A 20,751-nucleotide genomic window follows, 5' to 3' on the forward strand; every position below is an offset into this window, starting at 1 on the left:
ATACATATATATTGATCAATATTAATCAATATTATTTATCAAAATCTATTCAGAATGCTTTAATTGAATATGTCTGTCATTTGTACTTTTACTTTATTTAGTAATTATCTGTCTATCTTTAGTAATTGTCTTTCTTTCTAATGAAATTATTATATATTATTTTATTTTTTAAATATGTGTATCTTTTATTTATGATCTGGAATGACTGGTTGCTTTTATATTCTTTGTTTATTATATTTTATATTCTGTTCAACAAATAATAAAGAACTTAAAAATAAATAGATAGATAGATAGATAGATAGATAGATAGATAGATAGATAGATAGATAGATAGATAGATAGATAGATAGATAGATAGATAGATAGATAGATAGATAGATAGATAGATAGATAGATAGATAGATAGATAAATACATAAATAATGGGGACTATAACCCATAGTATATATATGTGGTTTTACCTTTGAAAAATGCTTCTACAAAATAAAAATAATAAAAGACACATAAAAAAATAAAGGTGTGTGCTATAACCACTCAGTACCACTTGGTGGCGATATGACGCCATTCTGTTAACAGCGAGCAGGGAGAAGCAGCAGAAGAAGAAGAAGCAGAAGACAGTCTTATTAGCTGTTTTGTTGCAGCCATGCGTTTTAGCTAACAAAATAGTTCATTTAAAACATCATATTTATTTCTGAATGTAACGTGAGGAAGAAGAGAGTCTTTACTACAGCGGTGTGTCTCGTTTTAAGGTGAGGAGGTTTTTATTTGCTGTAGTTTCTTTAAGAGACTGAAATATAAAGCAAACACAAGCTAAGCTGTCAGTGTGCAGCTGTCACAGAAACACGGTTCACTTTAGCTTTTATTTAGTTAAACCATAGTTAGATTAATAGTGTTATGTTGTTGTTTTAGGCACTGAGTTTATAGATATATTAAATGTGTCTGATGTTGTTATTATTACAGCTTTAAACACCAGCAGCACTGATGATGATGATGATGATGATGATAATGAGGGTGTTCATTATGTTTCTGTGCCAGAGGTGAAAAAAAGTAACTAAGTACTTTAACCCAAATACTGTGTTTAAGTACAGTTTAGAGGTATTTGTACTTTACTTGAGTATTTCCTTTCTTAACTCACTACTTTATACTTCCACTCCAGCTTATTTCAGAGTTAAATATTGTACTTTATAACTAATATCTCCACTACATTTTTTTTACAGCTTTAGTTACTTTTTAGTTGAAGGCACCACAGACTACTGAGAGTTTTAAAGAAGGATTTAAAACATTTATTTTAAGCTGAATCTTTTACTTTAAATGAAACTTGCTGCTTTTATGCTTTTATTTTAATGATGTTTTATGTTATTTATGTTGATGCTTTTACTTTGTAGCACTTTGAAATTTGCTACACATGTAAAGCTGTTACATATAAAATGTATTATTATTAGTAGTAGTATTATTATTACAATGGATAATGTAACAAGCTTTGTCTTTTGGTGTTTTTACAAAAAGCAGTGTGTAGTCGGATCACATTTCAGATGTCTGAGTTGTTAACAGCTCCAACAAATAGTGATTTTTCCCTCTAAACTTCTCACATGGTTTCATTTCATTAAATGTGCAATGATCCAAAATTTCACCAAAATCAAAGATTAGAGAAAAAGCCCCAAAACTGAAAACATATCAGAACTTAGTTTTTTCTTCTTTCCTCTCCCATTAATCATCTCACCACCCCTCACATTTATCTGCTGACCCTTTGGAGGGTCCCAGATCCCTAGGTTGGGAACCAATGGACTAAACTAGCAAACTGTCTATAAAGTAATGTGAACTAGCTCCACCTCCAGCAGCTACAACAGTAACATGCTGCTCTAACACTGATGCTTCACTATTAATAATCTAATGATGTCATATATAATAATATATCAGTCAGAGGACCAAACCACTACTTTTACTGTAATACTGCATACTACATCACTCATAATACTGCAGTACTTTTACTGTAATACTTTAACCACCTTTTTCATGCTAATACTTATGTACTCAGGACTTTTACACTGATGTTGACGAATACTTGACCTCTGGCCAACATGTAGTAGAGCTGAATAGCCTGCAGGAGGAGGAGAGAAATGGTTGTTAGACTGACTGTGATGGAAGAAGGGGGGCTGATCTTGTTCCAGATTTTATATCAGGTTTATTGTGAAACCAGATGCGTGTCTCATAAAGAAATATTACCAGTTTATACAGGCTTATTTATCAGGAAGATCTGGTTTCTCAAAGCAGGTTTAAACAAGTGCTTTACAAAAAAAACAGATAATGCTCCAGATCCAAAACAAAGAAATCGAAAATTTAAAATAAGAAGAGATTTTAAAGGTGACACTGAGTTTGCCTGTATGAGATCTCCAGACAGGAAGTCCCACAGCTGAAGGGCCCGAACAGTAAAGGCTCAGTCCCCTCTAGTAACAAATCATGTTGGCATGTTTCACCATTTTCTGACTTTTTCTGGACCAAAAAAACTAATCGATTAATCAAGAAAATAACGGACAATTGAATCGATAATGAAAATAATCATTGAAGTTGTTGAAGAATATCACAAATTCTCTTGTATCACTTCTAATTTCCACATATAGATCAGACACTGATGAATCAAGACCTTTAATCATTAAAGTTATGATAATTTAAGTTTTGAAAGTGGTACTTAACTTCTCCTTTGATTGACAGGTGATGCCATGCTCTTGGAGCCCGCCGCAGCTGAAGATCGAAGCGTTTGACCAATAAAAGCCGCCATCACTGCCGCCGCCGCCGCCACCATGGGGACGACGATGAGCGAGCCGTGTATCTACGACAAGCTGTCCGAGAGCATCGACATCCTCCGCCAGTCGGGATACCGCTACGGGATGTCGGAGAGGGAGATCGAGAGGTTCATCAAGAGGGTTCTGGAGACCAACGAGCCCAGGAGAGAGCCGCCTCAGTTCCCCATCCTGAGAGCCACCATCAAGGTCCGACATGCAAATATTAAACACAGACATAAAACATCATAAAAATATGAGCATAAAAGCAGAAACCAGCAAGGTCAATTAAAATCTTTATCACATAAAAGTACGAAACATACAGCCTCATGAATGTGAAGGACATATAGCAGACTGAAATTGTGTTTCTAACCCACAGTAAGGTAGACAACAATAAACAACAACAATATATCCTTATACTGTCATCCTTCACTAATAGAGAAGTGTTATTTCTTGAAAATACAGATTTTTATTAAATTATTGCTGTAAAATAAATGACTCAGCTGTTTTTTTAGTATACAGTTTATAACATCTCTTTCTGTCTGTCTCCACAGTTTGTGGTGGCAGTGGGCTTCCTGCTGGTGGTGGTCCTGGCCTTCACGTATCCTCAGAGCGCCCCGCAGCTGGGTCTGGTCAACCTGGGCTGTTACAACTGGTCGTCCCCCCTCAGTCACGTCCGACTGCTGTCGCTGCCCATCGCCAAGAAATACAACCTGCAAGGTGTGAAGGGTTATCATCGCTTTGTCTGTGTTTCTGACTTCCTTTCTGGTTTTTTATTCTCTCTCATAAACACTAATTAGGAAGTATGGAGTAACACTGAGATGACAGATGAGATAGTAGTTTATATTATATATGTGTGTGTGTGTGTGTGTGTGCCACAGGTTTCCATGAATGGTGGAGTGCCGGCTCTCTCAGGAGTCTGGTCAACTGTTCGGGCTGTGCAGAGATCTCCTCGGTGCTCGAAGTCCCAGAGAGCCTCAGAGGTACCGTGGCTGTGCGACGGGGGCCACAGCTCGTCCTGCTGAAGGTCAGACGACCCCACCTTTCAATACACTTTTTAAAAAATTCTCTTGGTTTTTATATCTAATAGAGTTGTAATGATGTTTTTCACCACTGTAATCCTCATTTCAAAGCTTTCTTGTAATCTTCTCAGTGTTCTTCAACATAGAAACCCAGGAGTCTCCTGAATTATTTAACATTCAATCAATTTATGCTACGAACATCACGTTTGGTGAACGGCTCTAAATACCTAAGTACCTATAAGAGCCTCAGTTGCCTTGAGGGTTGTAGTTGATGTCACTCTTTCAGTTTTTTTTTGTTTTTTTTTTTAAATCAAAGACCCAAATATCTTCTAAGGCACAAGAACTAGAAACGTTTGTTCTGATGGTTTAACCAGCAGAGTTTCATGACCATCCAAACCTCGAAGCACTCCAACTGTCAGTCCTTTAAAATCCGTCTGCACTGTTACCAAAAAAACAACAACCAACGCCCTGTTTGTATTCATCAGGGTTCAATGTTACTGTAACTAGAAGTTATCAAATATCAACAAATATTGAAGTTCATTGTCATGTTTAATCTGTTCTTAAAGTAAACGAAACAGAAAAGGACAAACTGTGTTGCATATTAAAAAGGTTATGACCCATCCCCTAAATTTCACTGAACACTGGATTCTTTTGATCAGCCAAGTTTAGTCTCTTTAACCCAATGGCAAATACATTTTTAGACTCATTTGTTCTCCTCCAAGCTTCCTGATTTCCCTCTTTTAATGTTTCTCTGTCTCGAGTATTTATGGCAGTAAACATTACACGCTCCACTTCCCTTTTTTTCCCCTCTGTTTGACGGAGCTCACATAATCCAGAGGGATGCTTGTTTCAAGCGTCACATTAATAACCTGCTCAGTTCTTGATTGGCCAACGGCACATGCCAATATTATCTAATGCGTGTAAGGAGGAGATAATTAATGATACCACGATGATAAAAAAAAGCAAAAGATTGAAACTTTTTTATTAACTTAATTTCTACTACATGCTGGATCGGGCTGGAGAGTTGCTAGATTTACTTGCCCGACGTGGCATATTACTTGCTCTGGCCAATCAGAGAAGCCTTATTATTATAACCACACTTGTTTTTTACAGGGTGGGGAGTCTCTCAGCGTCCAGCGGCAGCAGCTTGAGGAGCTTTATTTGGCTCATTCAGGCTCCATGTCCATTCTGCTGGAGGAGGATGACAGCCTGCAGAACCACAACCACGGCCTTCCCCAAGGACCCGCCAACTTCACCCTGCTCTGGTACTCAGTTCTGTTCAAAGCAGCTGCGGTTGGGTCATGGTTTGATGTAGGGCTCGGCGATATGGGCAGAATCAAATATCACGATATTTTTGACCAAATACCTCGATATCGATAGTTTATATATTTACACAATGAGATTTTTGATAGATAATCATCATTAATGTGGATATAATGACTAAGTAGATAAAGGCAGATAATAGAACAGTCTTTTTTACTGTAATGCAGCATTTAAAAGCAGGAAAAGACACTTATTCCATATCACCATATAACGATATTCAAAATCTAAGAGAATATGTATAAAATATTACGGTATTGAAATAATATAAATGTATTGCCCAGCCCTAGTTTGATGTCAATTGATCAAATCCATTTATAGACTGTAGATGCGTTTATTAATAATAATAATAATGCGTTTTATTTAAAAAGGTGCCTTTCAAAGCACTCAAGGACATTTTACAAGACACTTAAAACAACAACAGTACATAAAACAATATAAATCAGCTCACATTGATGTGGAAGTAGGTATTATTTTACAAAGATAAATAAATACATAAGTGGTACTGACGGTTTCCTGTGTTGTCTCTGTAGGAGGTTCAGCTCCGGGACCAGAGAGAAGGTGTTGCGGTGGCTTTTCCCGAAGGCAGAGCTCTGCCCCCTGCTGGACAGTGCAGGGACCATCCTGCAGCGCTGTCTGGTCACCCACAGCACAAACTCCCAGAGCAAGGTGAGTTCAGCAGACTTAGCAGAAATGGAGGTATAAGCATGTTTTCATTAGGGTGTAATCCCATTATAATAACAATCATTGTGTGTTCATTACCTTAGAATGAGCCCTTTATATCTAGAGTCCACCATGTTGCACCGCCATGTTTCTACAGTAGCCCAGAACAGAAAAACCAAACACTGACTGTAGAGGGTTAGGGTTAGGGCTGCATTTTTTGGGAGTTTCTTGATGACCATAGTGTCTCCTACACACTTGGAAAGAGAGGGTGTACTCAGTTGGCTGCAGTCTGCAACCTCACCACTAGATGCCCTAAATCCTACACACTGCACCTTTAAATGAATGTTAAAACATCAATAATATTCTGTTAATTCATGCACATGGATTGGTAAATTTTGCTCTCGATTCAGTAATTTCTGCACACAAGCTGCTTCCCTTTCCATGTCAGTTAGGTGTTGTAGATTTGCCCTCAACTTTATTATTTGCTGTTGAAAGTGCTGGATTGGTGCATTCATGTGTTGCAGTGTTTAAAACCTTCACTAGTGTCGTGTAGTCCTTCCACCATTCACCACAAATCAACGCTCATCACTGCAGCTGTTGCTTGAGTCGCTTGCTGTCTGTGTTTCAGGGTGTGGGCGTGTTGGGCTGGCTGGTGGTGGGCGAGGGGCTGCCGACAGTTCGAGTTCTGCCCGTTCAACGCTGCCAGAAACACTGCAGCTCCTTCAACCTGTGGCTGACACCTGGAGACATGGGTAACAGCTGCTGCACCTGTTCTTCATCCACAAACACATGTAAACACAATGACAAGAGACAGACAGACGACTTCAAACAGCACAAACACACTCTGGTCTCGTGCCCAGAAGGTAACGAGAGATTTAAAAATATCTTCAGAGGCTCTGAATCAAACACAATGATTAGCTGTGGATTATCACAGCAGACTGTGGAGGATATTATATAATACATAAATAAATGTTGTCCCTCTGGCCAGTAAATAAATGCAGACATGGATACTTTTGATTATTCTGTATTATATGTGCACACAATACACATTTTAAAGCAGCCTCTGAAGATATATTTTCCTTATTTTGTGCACACACCTTTTAATATCTGCATTAAGTTAAGGAAACTGTTATTTTTATTAAAACAATTAATAATGACATTTTGCCTCACAACCCAATAAAAAAACCCAACAACTAAAGTATACACACTTACAGACTGTTAAAACTGTCCCTCGCAGTCTCGTTGTATCTGTCCTCCTTTTAAAGTCACACACAGACAAGCGGAATGTCACACGTCTCCGCTGAAGCCGAAACGCTCAGCTGACGTTTGTTCCCTCTGACCTTTGAACTTTTCCTGTGTAGTGTACGCCGACCCTCGGTACTGGCAGATGGAGCTCTTCCCGGGTCGAGGCCAGAACATCATCTGTGACGGGTCGGCCTTTTAACGTTCAGACGGAGCGAAGCGAAGAAACAAAGAGGACAGAGTTCAGGACCAGGAACTCGCAACATCAGCTGTGAATGTTAGACTTCCTGCTGTGAGGCGTTTTTTGGAGCTGGTCGGCCTTTAACGTGGCCCCTGCCCATCGTTGCCTTATTATACCTCTCCCCCTCCCGTCTTTTTTTTCCTTGACGCTGCTCTCTTCTTGATAATCCTCCCAGAGTCCCTCGGACAACTGAAAACAACTGCACACATGACTTCAGTTTAGGGGGGGAGAGAAAAAAAAAAGGAACCTTCTGCTGGGCTCGAGGGGTCAGAGGATTGAGAAATGACTTTGTGACTTTGTCCTCGTGTTGAACAGCAGATCATCTTCTTCTTCATCATCATCATCATCATCAGTCTGTAAAACTCTGCAGACGTTATCAGCTCTCAGATGTTCTGGATGTGCTGTGCTTGTGCCATAGCTTCAAGCAGATCTCTAGCAATTAAAAAACACATATATATAATTTTCATGTGTGCCTCCCTCTCTCTCTCAGAAAGTAGTGAATAATTGATGAGAAGCCTTATTCCAGATCTCTGAATTTACGCCCACATCTACGATTTATTCAGTAAATCAAAAACAGGACTTGTCATGTGCTCATTAATGATGATTTCCAGAGCTGGTAAAAAGAAAAAAAGAAAAAAAGAGGTTCAATCAGAGCTTCGTAGGTGGGATTAAAAATGGAGACATCATCATTTTTGTGCCACAGCCAATTAAATATTCTTTCTTTTAGGTTGACTGGCAGAAATATATTTGACATATTTGTTATATTGACATGACAAATGATTATATTGAAGGGTCTAATACGTCAGAAAGTCAGAAAACTGCTAACATGAACTCCACATCAGAGTGAAGGATGATGAGACACTAAATGGACATAATTAGAGCACCTGCAGCTGATCCCACGTTAACTAGAGGCTCAAACTCCCCCCGTTCACTGTGTGGCATTTAGTTTGTGTTAATCTAATTAATATAAACTACATTTTATGAGGACCTTAAAGGCAGTTCCTGCACTTATACCTGATTTTGAGGCTCAATTGATATACTTACATGATGCATATTCTGGAAATAAATGAGCATCCAGTCAGTTTAGAATCACACTAAGTTTGGGAACTCTCAACGAGGACCTGCAGCTCGCTCTTTAATCCGTCCCCAGCTGACAGCTTCACCTCGTTAGTTTTTTGCAGTGCTTTCTGGGAGCTTTTCAAATAATGTGAACGACTACCTGCTGAAGTTGTGAGACACACCTGCAGCTTCACCTGCTGCTCCTCATCCAGTTCTTTTCTCATAGTTAAAGGGTCAGTTTGCCTAAGTTATAAAACCACTTTTTCTCTGCTGGTGTCTTTAACAGCATATTAATCATCAGTCTTCTGGCCCCAAATACTATAAAAGTTAATTTGATATCAAAAGAAAAAGTAAATTCACAACAGTGTAATTCTGGGAAATATAAATGTCTGTTTTATTCAGAGAAACCTCTAATAAAGATCATATTTGATGTTTCATGAGTGCCTGTATTTAAAAACTGCTACTCAGAATTTCAAAAAATATAACAAAATTGAAAATTAGCGTTAAACATAATTATGATTTAAAACCTAGAACACATTTTCAACAGTTTCTTAATACTTTACTTTACTATACATACTATACTTTCATACTTTAAAAACAGTTCAATACTTTTTAACCACATCATTAGTCTCAGTGAAAACTCTCTAGTGTTTTCTGAGGATTATTCAGATTTCACACGGTCAATTTCTGAAAGATGTGATGCTGCTGAATTTTTTTTTTGTCAATACATTTTAAAACTAAATTCCAGTTACTTTCATTGTTTGTAGGTGGACCCAGAAATCTTAATAGCAGATGCCTCAAAACCTGAATAAATGAAACCAAATCTGTCTGACTGGAGAGAAAACACTCTGAGGGAGGAGAGAGAGAGCAAATGTTTTTATTATTTGGGTGAACTGACCCTTTAACAACTAGTTACAACTCAAACCGAACACACACACACACACATACACACATGAAGCTTCAGAGACAGAAAGGATTTTATTTTTTATCCTCTGTGTTGTCGATCAGGATCGATCAGAATTTTCTTTTTGATATTGATTTTACGGACTGTTTCTCTAATTTCTGTCATTATTTATTGTTATAATAGGATGTGTATATATATATATATATATATATATATATATATATATATATATATATATATATATGTATATATATGAATATGTATATATATGAATATGTATATATATATGTATATATATGTATATGTATATATATATGTATATATATATATATATATATATATGTGTCGAAGCCATTAATTTTAATAATAATGTGTAGTAATGTCGTTATACTTTTGATTATCTCTTGTGATTGTCAGTACAGAGTGCAGACAAAAAAATGTCACATCATCTTCAACAGATTGAGAAAAAATCCCAAATCTATGATGCAGATGAGAAGATATTTTATGCATAATCTGAGTTTCCATGGGGTCGATATTAAATATAAATAATATTGAATCAGTTTGCCAAAGTTGATGCCTGTCAAATCTGATTTTCTGTGTTTTTTAAAGATGCACTCCCTCATTTTGTTTTATCATCTCCCCAAACTCCCCCACATTTCCAAATCATATAGCACTAAAACAAATTCAGGGAGTGAATCTTTTAAAATGTTTGCTTTGCATAGAAATGTCATAGTTTTATGAGAAAAATTAAAAACTTGTCATGTATTTGCTTCCATCTGAGTGTCATTTGTATCTGTTTATTTTTTAAATTTAGGTAAGATTAGAAAGTGAGGTGAGTTTGGTTTAATCAGAACTGGTTGTTTATTGAACTTTTAAAAATACTTCATGAGTGCAGGAACATGGCAGGTATGGATATAAAATGAGTTAAACTTTATGTCTGATATCAAGTCTTTACGTTTCTTGATTTTTAAATTTTGATTTATTTTTTCAGCTAACAGATCAAAATCGAAATATATTCAGTCAATTGTTAAACAAAATCGACAAACATTTACATGATTGTAGAAGCTACAACTAGGCAACCTTTGCTTAAAAACTAACTTGATTATGATGTTATTTCCCAAAGCCAAAGATGCAACATAAATATCTTTAGTCCCGTCCAACAGTCCCAAACCTGAATATATTCGGTTTACTGTCATAGAGGACTAAAGAAACCACAAAATATTCACATTTTAAGCTTGAACAAGATAATTTTGGCATTTTGTCTTAAAAAAAAATACTCCAAACGATTAATCAGTTATCAAAATGCTTGGCGATTCATTTTCTGTCAATCGAATAATAGAATTAACAAATTGTTGTAGCTTTAAACAGTTACAGATCCAGCAGATGCAGAGCTACACAATCAGCCAATAAAAACAGCCATAAAAGTCTAATATTTACTCTCCTTTTAGCTCCAGTTTGGCCTCCACCAGTTCATGACGGTAATATCTGGCTCTTAAGCTGTTAAAACATTTTTCTTTCTTCACCAGCTTTGTTTTTCTGACCGTTCTTTGCAGGACAGATGACGTACAGCGAGTTTATCAGAGCTTGTTTAATAGAAACGCTGAGACTGAATCAAACAGTGAATGTGGAATAAAACCATGAAAGAAAAACAGGGTAAAAAGATTAAATAAAGCTAAAGTTCACAACTACCAGAGAAACTTTAACATCACACATAGTCAGCTGAAGTATTGCTTATCGAAAATGTTGATTAAATGATGTAAATAAGACTTTAAGTATGACATTTACGTTGAACTTAGCTACAGTCTGAAGTAAAGAAAGCATGACACACAGTGACTACAAACAAATAAATCTTTATTAGCCTCATGTATAATGTACAACAGATATGTACAGGAACATCTCAGGGTTAAAAGTCAAGTTTGTCTTTATCTGATAAAATATTAATGTTTTCTTATTAAGACGTTGTCAGTTAGTCACCAGCAGGTACTGCTGAGTATGTGCCATCAGAATAATTTCACATTAAGTTATAATAATAATCAATAAGTTGGTAAATATAACACTGATTGGTTTTAATTTAGATGGTTCTTGTTATTTTTAAGACACCTGTTGTCTTTAGATTAAAGGAGCACTGTGGAGTTTGTGACCACTTGTGGCGCTATAGAGCAGTGTTGTAATGAGTTGGTCGCTGTTCTGTTTTAATGCACACAATGATACTTAACTGAAGATAGAGAAGATGACGACAGCTAGTAAAGGAGGACGTAAATAATGCATATTTTAAAATGAGGGCTGCAACTAACAATTATTTTTTGTTATAAACTAATTTGCTGGTAATTTACTAGATTAGTCATTTTGAAAGGTCATAAATGCTCTTTATTATTAACTGTAGTCCAAGGTGACAAATCTTTAAATTTCTTGTTTTGTCCCAACTCAAAGATATTCAGTTTATTCTCATGTACAATGAAGAGAGGCATCAAATTCTCACATCTGAGCAGCTGAAACCAGCAAATATTTGGTTTTTTTACTTAAAAGATGAATTTAATGAAATTGTTTGATAATCAAATTAGTCACCAATTAATTTTTTTGTATGACTAATCATTGCAGCATTATTTAAAATATTTTTAAAAGTTGCCTCTACAAATGTTTTATGAGGGGAAACAAATCATTCCACACATTTGTTAGACTTCAAGCACAAATATTGTGTGTTTTAGTGTGAATTAATAAATGTAAACAGACACTTTCTCAACATAAAACTCCACAGGGCTCCTTTAAAGCAACCAAGACAAACAAACTGTGAGATATAATCAGAAGACACATTATGGAAATGGAATAAAAGTAAAATCTAAAAGCCGCCATAAATTTAATTTTGCAAAACCAATTTAAATTGTAGTGACAAATCCACCATATAAAGACAGAGTAATGCTTTATAATTAATAATTTGCAAATGTAATGATGTCTTTTATTATTATGTATTACTTTATTTCAAAGCAAATTGAATCCATTCACGGTAATTTTCCAAAATGGATTATTACATTGATTAATTATAATTAAATACTGTATAAATGTAGAATTATTCAGGCGGCACACCGTTAGCACCGACTCACATTCATCATTCTCCAGCAGGGGGAGCTGTGTTAAGTTACTGTCTCATCAGTTTAACACCTGCCAACCAGTATAAAAAAAAGAGAAAGAAAGAAAAAGCCTCCAAAGAAACAGGAGTATGATGCAGATAAATGACACAGACTGATAACTTAGAACCGTCCTGTGTGCCGAACTTCAGAGGAAACAAACCCCTCCTCAAAACAGTTTAATAATCTGTGCGCTGATTTCAAGCATAAACACGTTTTTAAAATATCTAATCTATATTCCCTCCATAGGTCTGTAAGGAAGAACATGTGTAAGTTATAACTTCATAAAACACCGGAGAGTTAAAACCCAATAGTGGGGTGTAAAGGGTACAAAGTGCAGCCCTGAACAGGACAAAGTCAGCGAGAGAAGCTGATGCAGTTTGAGGGAAAAGTGCAACGCGTCATATTTTGGTTTTAAAGGCTCAGTTCACAAAAAATGCTTCATAAAAAATAAAAAAACATTCTTCTCTCCTCTGATGGTATCTTTAGAGATATCTACCTCCACTGTGTTGGGATGGAGGCAGAAATCTCAGAGACGGATAACAAATAAAAACCTAAACTGTCCGACTGTAGAGAAACCAAAACAGAGAAGAGAGAGACAGAATATATTCGGTTGAAGTGACCCTATTACAAGCTGCCACACCACCTTTTTTTTTAAGAAACTCTAAAAAGCCTTTAAATACGATTAGAAAGTGTAAATTGGTGTAAAAGCACTTCTTGTAGTAGGACGCTGTGCTGCTGCTGGTCATGTCCCTCCTGCCAGCAGCAGAGACGACTCGGAGGTTTCATGTTTGAGGCGATGTGACGGTGAGACGCCGCCGTGTGACCAGTCGTACAGGTGGCTGCCGTGCAAATCTGCTTCTGCCCGCAGAGTAATTTTCTTCACATGAAAGAGAAAAAAAGAGCATAAAAAGTTAGGAAATGCTCAGTTTGTTAAGCCAGATCGTTTCATAAGACCGTAAAAGGATATTTCAACATTTTAGGGGTGAAAGTCTTGTAGAGATGGTGGATCTTCTCGTGTATGTGCCGGAGTCTCTCATTTGTTTAATCTGTTTAATATGTAAAAATGGCACAGTGTGGTATTAGGAGTAGTTACATGCTGTGCTCATGTTTTGGCGAGGAACAGCGGGACCCAGTGACTCCCTGGAGGTTTATTGAGGCAACCAACACAAAATCCAAGAAACAATCCAGCATATAACCCCATTGATGTATTTTAGGAATTTCATACTGGACTCAAAGATGACGCCCATCCACTCAAATGAAAATTGCTCCTCTTGTGCAAAAGCCAAACAAATTTACCAGTTTACAGGTTTGCTTCTGTGTTTCTCCTGCTGAGAAACTTGCTTTTCTACGTGCTCGGAAAGTTTTATAAGTATAAGAACTTACAAAGATTTTTGTTGTAGTACTGCGGCTGACCACTGGGACAAATTAGCAACAAGGCAGAGTGGTTTTACCACAACCACCCTGCATAAAAAACACTTGACACTTTGGTTTTTCTTTGGATTAAACAAACTACATATCTTGTAATAATTAGGGAGCTTTAAAGGTTCTGGTACTGTCGACTTTTTGAACTATGGACAGAGCTAGGCTAGATGCTTCAAGACCTTTGCCTGCTGTAGTTTCATATTTAAGCCAAATTTACAGTCGATGCAAGATGTTACCTAAAGTCCCACCATAGACCTACAGCATAGGTTTTGAGGAGAAAATAGGAACAGCCCACGCTGACCAGTCATAACTTGTTGTCTCTGTGTTTTATCATTACTGATGCAGTGAAGCAACTTGAGTGTGTGCACGTAACCTCTTTAAGTACAGTAAAGGTTACAAGACAGATGCATATGAACCTTTACTGTACAGACATGAGAGTGATACCGATGTTCTCGTTTTACTCTTTAGAAAATCCTCCGCAAGAAATAAACTTCTTGTGGAGGATTTTCTTTAAACGTTTCTTTATAGGAGTGAATACAGAAAATGTTCTATGCCGCATTTATACCTGAGGGCTTTGTTTGTTTATCATTTATCAGGTTGTTTACATTAAATCTGACTAGAAATATGAAACAAGATGGACGAGCTCTCCAGCAGCAGCTGTGTGTGTGAAACGATGAGATGGAGTACCTGAAAATCTCTGATGTAGGTGAGGAAGAAGCTGATGAAGGAGAAGGCCAAAGACCACTCAGATATGGTGCTGATGATGTGAGCGGTGTAACCCTGAAACAACACAAACATAAAAAACATGAATGTTAATGAATAGTGATGCTGCAGGACTGTTTATCCAACCTCCATACTTTATTGTTACTGATGGAAATGTGTCCAAAACAGCAAATATCAAAAACTGGCAAGAACTGATAAAAAATATGAAACTCACACACACACACACACACACACACACACACACACACACACACACACACACACACACACACACACACACACACACGACTACTGACCGTCTCTCCAGGGGTCCAGTGCAGTTTGTTTTTGACGTCGACTCCCGGCAGACTGCTGTACATGATGACTGATGATACAAACACTGACGGGACGATGATAAGGATCACAGCTCGTTTTCAGAGCATTAATAAAGCATTTTAAATGAGCACTACAACGAGTGTGTGTCAGAATATCCTGCTGCATCCATCACACACAGTTTAACTACATTTCCCAATAACACTTTGGTAGTACAATTATTTTTTAAATCATATAACTTTTCCACGATGCGTTGATTTATTTTATTTTGCATCCAGCAGTCGATTCTTCAGTTTCACCTCTTTGTCTTTGGATTCAAGCAGCACAATGGAAACGTTGAGTTTTCAAAGTGGTAAAACCTCAACCAGTTTCAGGGGAATCTCAGTGAATGGAAGTGAAAAAACATCATGGGCACCAGAGGAAGCTGCAGGCGAAATGCGTTGTTAGCTGGAAATAAAATCACATTGAAGTCAGTTCAGTGTGCTGTGGTTCATTTTGACTTTCCGCTTAAGATGTTTCTGTAACTGAAATACCAGCTGTGCACGAGGAGAACTATTACATTACTGATCAAAAGAAGATCACATAGAATCGCCTATGTGTGTGTGTGATTTGGTTAGAGACATATCTCAGAGATACAGTAATTTGTGGGAATTTCCCTTTTTTCTCACTTTCATAGTGTCAGAAACTAATAAAACCTTCAGACAGATGTTTTTAAAGTATTCAGTGTAGTCTGAAGTATGTTAAACAGAAATATTAGACTATCTTGGCTCCATTGTTGCGTTTCTACAGGATCAAATAACATAATCGTGATCCGATAGGCATCCAAGAATTGAGCGAAACTAATTGAGAGGCCCATTGTTCTAAGCTTTGTCAGAGGGGAGCCTCCATGTCTCAGACTTTAAAAACCTCTGACCTAGAACCTTAAAAGTTCAAGTTATTGGAAACTCTAGATTAGGGGTCTTTCAGTTCCCTTAAAGGAAGAGACGAGAACGATCAGTCTCCAGAAATGACTCTTTTCTTTACATACAAGAAGCGACAGTATGACGTTTTCGGTCAGATTACAATCTGGTGAATTTAAGAATGTCTGGAAAAACTGGGTTGACTTTGTATCACCACTGAGATCAGACTTTGTAGAGTAATAGTATTATATCTTATGAACCCTTTTGGTTCCTGCTATAGACTTTAAATTGTTTATTTGTTGACAAGTTTTTTGATATCCTCCATCAAGAGAAAAAGGACGAGAGGATGACAATTATACTATGTCTGTTTATGGTTTGCATCTCCTGCACGTTCTTACTGCTTTGTATGTCTAGAAGACATTTATACAGGATGTAATTTGTGGAAGGAATTATGTATTTTGATATCAATAAAAAGTTAATTATTTAAAAAAAGAAGCGACAGTTAATGACGAGAACACGTTCATCCTCTCATTGAGTTGTGAAAATCTGCTTCTGAACAAACCTTCAGGACTCTGATTGACTGTAAATCAATAATCAGTCACTGCAGGATTAAAGGATACTGCTGATGATGCTGCACAGGGTCCAGAGTCCGATACCGAGGCGGACCAGGTAGATGGTCTTGCTGTGGACGTGAGGCTGCATGTTGAATGAGAGCAGCGTCTGAGCCAGGATGTAGAGAGCCCCGACCCCAAAGGTCAGCACCGCCCCAACCAGGTGCATGGAGAACAGCGTGGTCTTCTGCGTTGACACACACACACACACAGATTCACTGCGGACACGTTCAGACCCCGTACAGGTGTGAACTGATCCAGGACCAACAGCACCACTCACCTGGAAGTTGGCGACCACGCACATCCCGAAGGAGCTGATCCAGCCCAGCAGCAGCCCGAAGCGGTTCAGTCTCTGGAGTCTGAGCTCGTTGTCATCCAGCAGAGCCTCCACCTGTTTGTAACGCACGTACACCGTGGCCATACCTGCATACACACACACAAACACACACACACACACACACACATTTCAGTCCAATAACCACATCTGCTATGTGTGTGTGTGTGTTTTTGTGTGTGTGTGTGTGTGTGAGTCTTACCCAGAAAGGCCGAAACATCCAGCATAATGCCAAACACACACCTCTCTGGTGCCATAGTTCCAGTGTCGCTGCAACACACAATAAAAAAGTTTGTTAAAGAGACGCTTAAATTCTGCTAATGGACACAAAAAAAAACAGTTTAAAATTTGTCAAAAATGTGACAAATGACCATTCTTATGATGTTGATTGTTATCGTCGCTGTTGGAAACCTCATATGTCCAAAACAAAATATGGAGTTACAAGCTTTCCACTTGACAGCAGCGTTATCCAATCAGAATAAAGTAAAAGTTGTTTCTGGTAAAATAAGTCTCATGATTGGCTGTTTTATTTGTCAGTTTGAAAGCTTGGTAGGTGATGATTGGTTAGAAAAGCTACAATGAACTCTGTGGTTATAATTAATCAAAAAGTGTGTGTGAAAAATGATCAACTAGCAGAATGAGCATGAGATTCAGTGCTCTGGAGTCCCGCAATCCAGCAGTAGCGTTCAAGAAAAACTCAAATAACACTAATCTCTGGTCAGAGGCGGAGTCTGACATTCACGTGTAAAATTCTAAGAAGCCAGAAACCAGTTTTAAAGAAAACACACAACAATGGATGTAAAAAGAGAAGTGAGTACAGTGTCATATGTGGGGCCCCGTTCAGTGTCACATGAAGCCAAAAAACCCACTTCCTGCTGTAAAACATGATTACACTTTCTGCACGCTCACTAGAGACCTCTGCCAGCTAACTTCCATATTAGCGCTCCACTAACTTGAATGAAATGATTAAATTGTGCAACTTTTCTAGACTTTTGAAATGTGATCGGACCAATTGGATCTAATTCTGTCATTTCGCGTGACTTTGTGAAAAATGTATCCTCTGATTTACAGACGTCTATTTCACAATGTAAGTCTATGTGGATGTCAGATTTGCTTTAAGGCCCAGTGCTGTTCCTTTATCTAGCTCTGTTTATACATCCATTCATACTGGTTTCCACTGGTTTCATGTCTTCTGTGGGTCTGGAGACGACCCCAATGGCATCACGGTGATGTCATCAGGATTATTGCCATCTGGGCTTTGAGACGACACATTTACAAACAGACAGTCTGTGTTACAAACTGGAGGAGTTTAGAGAAACGGAAGCATCAAATGAATGAAAGACACCACACAGTTCCATTGTGGGAAATATGCAGTGCTGTTTGAAAGTTTTTGAACCCTTCTTATAAATAAATATGACCTCAAATGTGATCAGATTTCCAAATGTCAAGCCCTTAAACTAGATAAAGAGAACCTGATTAGACAAATGGACAAAAACATTAAACTTATTATTTTATTCATTGAAGAAAATTCTCCAATCTTACATATTTGTGTGAGGCAAAAGTAGGTGACCCCCTTTGCTTTCAATAAATGCTGTGACCCCCTTTTGCACCAACAACTTGTTTTGTGTGTGTGTGTGTGTGTGTGTGTGTGTGTGTGTGTGTGTGTGTGTGTGTGTGTGTGTGTGTGTGTGTGTGTACAGTGTCTCAGACCTGATATAAGGCACCAGAGGATCCACGTGGTTCAGCACCACCGCTGTGATGTAGGCGAAGATGAAGGACGCCGCAGTCCAGATGACCAGAGCGGCGGGCAAGAAGCTCATCCCCTGCTGGAACCACCACATGGTCTCCTCACTGTGTGTGTGTGTGTGTCTGTGTCTGGTGTGTGTGTGTTCGTTAAATTCTTTCCTGAAAAAGACAAATGATGAAAGAAGACATTTTCAGTATCAGTTCATCGCTGTGAACAACTGATTATAAAACACATTAAATGAAAACTCATAAGACGAGGAACGTGAGGTGAAAAAAAGTTGGTGTAAATAAACATGAATAGGGTTGATTAATCAATTAGTTGATAAAAAATATAATCAACAACTATTTCAAAAATCAAATAATTTCATAATGTCATTTTTGAGGCAAATATTCTCTGATTCCAGCTTCTCAATTGTGACAATTTGCTGTTTTTCTTTATCATCTATGACAATAAATTGAAATACTGAAGGTTTTGGTGAAATACTGGAAGTTCAGGAATAACAGTCATCACACTGCACATTTGAATACTCTTGTCTGACACTGAACACAAGTTAAACACCAGTTTTGTGGGCAGTTTACATCCGTAAACAACCATCAGGATGTTGCAGTCAGGATGTGATCATGTGAGGCAAAGTTCACTTTAACGAACCTAATTAGAAGCTCTTCTATCCCAAACTTACTTACTGTGACACATGAAGTGATAGAGATTCAAAACATGTTTAAATCGTACCTGTTTATGAATCATAACTGGATTTCTGTCCTTGACCTTTTATTGCATAATAACTGGATATTATGTTCCCTTGTTATCAGTGTGTTAAAGTCGTATCTGTTTGTATTAATTGATTATTATTGAGTATTAGTTGATTACAGTCTTTATGATGTTGTCTTGGCAAAGTCACTCCTGGAAAAAAGATCTTTAATCACAACATGACTTTGACCTGGTTACTCCGAGGTACTGTATACTTCCTGTCACATCTCACAGGTGCTTTATTCTATTGATCCAATGTTTCATGACTTTGTCAAATCACTTTGATCCTGATGGATTCATATCATTGTTTTCTGTTTCTGTTTTAATTAGTACTTCTTAAAAGTGTATTTCTAATGTCAAAAGCACCCAATCCTGCCTACATGCAGTTTCAATAGATTGAACCATTAATTGAGTTCATGTTTGTCATGAGTCCTAATTTAAAGTATCACATACATGATTAGTGGGGAAGGGGCCACATGTCAGTCATGTTGAAGGCTTAGTGGAAAGATTGTAATTTGGATTAAAGCTGCAATTTGTATCAACGGAAACGACATATTTTCATTTTACACAATTTCCTATATCATAATAATAACAATAATACTCTATTTTTTGTTTGTTTGTTTTCAAATGACATTATTTACATGATTAAAATGTTTTGAGAAAAAAATAAATAAACATTTTTACTAAGATGGTTGTTGTTGTTTTTTAACAATAGTTAATATTTGGGGACCCCAGTCTGAAGTTCTTATATGTTAAATATGTTGGTAGGATGAGAGCTAACATATAAATAAAGGATCTAACATTGAGTTATATTTGTAAAGGTGTTGATGTGTGAAGAGTTTCTTGTTTTCTTTTAGAGGAAGTGAAACAGGCAGTCAGTGTAAGTCTGGATATTTCCTCATAATCCTCAATCAGTGAAGGACGGTGTCACCCAAACACCAAAGCCCATTAAAAAATGAGACAATTTAAGAAGAAAAACCTTCACATGTTGCACAAAACCCTGTTTGACTAATCGGGACAAAATCAGACACAAAACTGTGCTTTTAAAAGGTCAAAATATAAACACAAACCTTCACTGATAGACCAAAATATACAGCAACGCTAAGCCAATTAGATTACACTGTCGGATCATTACATGTATGTTCAAAGATCATTAATTTTATAGCTAATAGATAAATATACTCTGTAGAGTTTTATCTGTGGCATCAAACAGCTGTCAGGCGGAGGAAGCAGTTCAGTTTTTGACCCAAACATAATGACACTCACGTTATTCCAAGTCCTCAAACCACCATAATCTTTACTGCAGGATTTTTTAAACTTCTCCAAAATCACTTGTGTCACATCCAGGACCAGCTGTCCACGGCTCAGTTAAAAGTGAGTAATCCTCGGTGTGCAGCAGAGATCATGAGCCTCATTTCCACGTTAAAAATGAAAAGAAAAATGAAGTTTAAAAAGGCTGCCACTATGTCGCTAGGCTTCAGATAAGCATGAAGTGTGCATGCGCAGATCAATGTTGACTGTGAATAATGGGAGTTTACAGCCCTGATTTATGCCTCGCAGGAGAAACTGCAGGAACAGCGCCACGATAGGTGATAGTGGCCATA

At 37.4% G+C, this 20,751-nt stretch overlaps 2 protein-coding genes across 2 annotated transcripts; one reads left to right on the forward strand and one right to left on the reverse strand.

Annotated features, from left to right (window-relative positions):
* The first annotated feature begins 580 nt into the window (after positions 1-580).
* c3h6orf89 (chromosome 3 C6orf89 homolog) lies at positions 581-9,421 on the forward strand. The gene is made up of 8 exons (XM_062416475.1): positions 581-748; positions 2,709-2,986; positions 3,331-3,496; positions 3,658-3,803; positions 4,912-5,063; positions 5,652-5,787; positions 6,410-6,533; positions 7,143-9,421. The coding sequence occupies exons 2-8, from the start codon at positions 2,798-2,800 to the stop codon at positions 7,223-7,225; spliced, it is 996 nt and encodes a 331-aa protein (XP_062272459.1). The 5' UTR covers positions 581-748; positions 2,709-2,797; the 3' UTR covers positions 7,226-9,421.
* Positions 9,422-11,061: 1,640 nt separating this feature from the next.
* On the reverse strand, positions 11,062-20,622 carry dram2b (DNA-damage regulated autophagy modulator 2b). Its single transcript, XM_062416160.1, has 8 exons — positions 20,414-20,622; positions 18,364-18,558; positions 16,856-16,923; positions 16,600-16,742; positions 16,329-16,506; positions 14,794-14,876; positions 14,462-14,554; positions 11,062-13,229 (listed from the first exon to the last, which is right to left on the reverse strand). The coding sequence occupies exons 2-8, from the start codon at positions 18,492-18,494 to the stop codon at positions 13,095-13,097; spliced, it is 831 nt and encodes a 276-aa protein (XP_062272144.1). The 5' UTR covers positions 18,495-18,558; positions 20,414-20,622; the 3' UTR covers positions 11,062-13,094.
* Positions 20,623-20,751: the final 129 nt, after the last annotated feature.

The sequence above is a fragment of the Scomber scombrus genome, chromosome 3, assembly GCF_963691925.1.
Source record: "Scomber scombrus chromosome 3, fScoSco1.1, whole genome shotgun sequence".
Classification (NCBI taxonomy): Eukaryota; Metazoa; Chordata; class Actinopteri; order Scombriformes; family Scombridae; genus Scomber; species Scomber scombrus.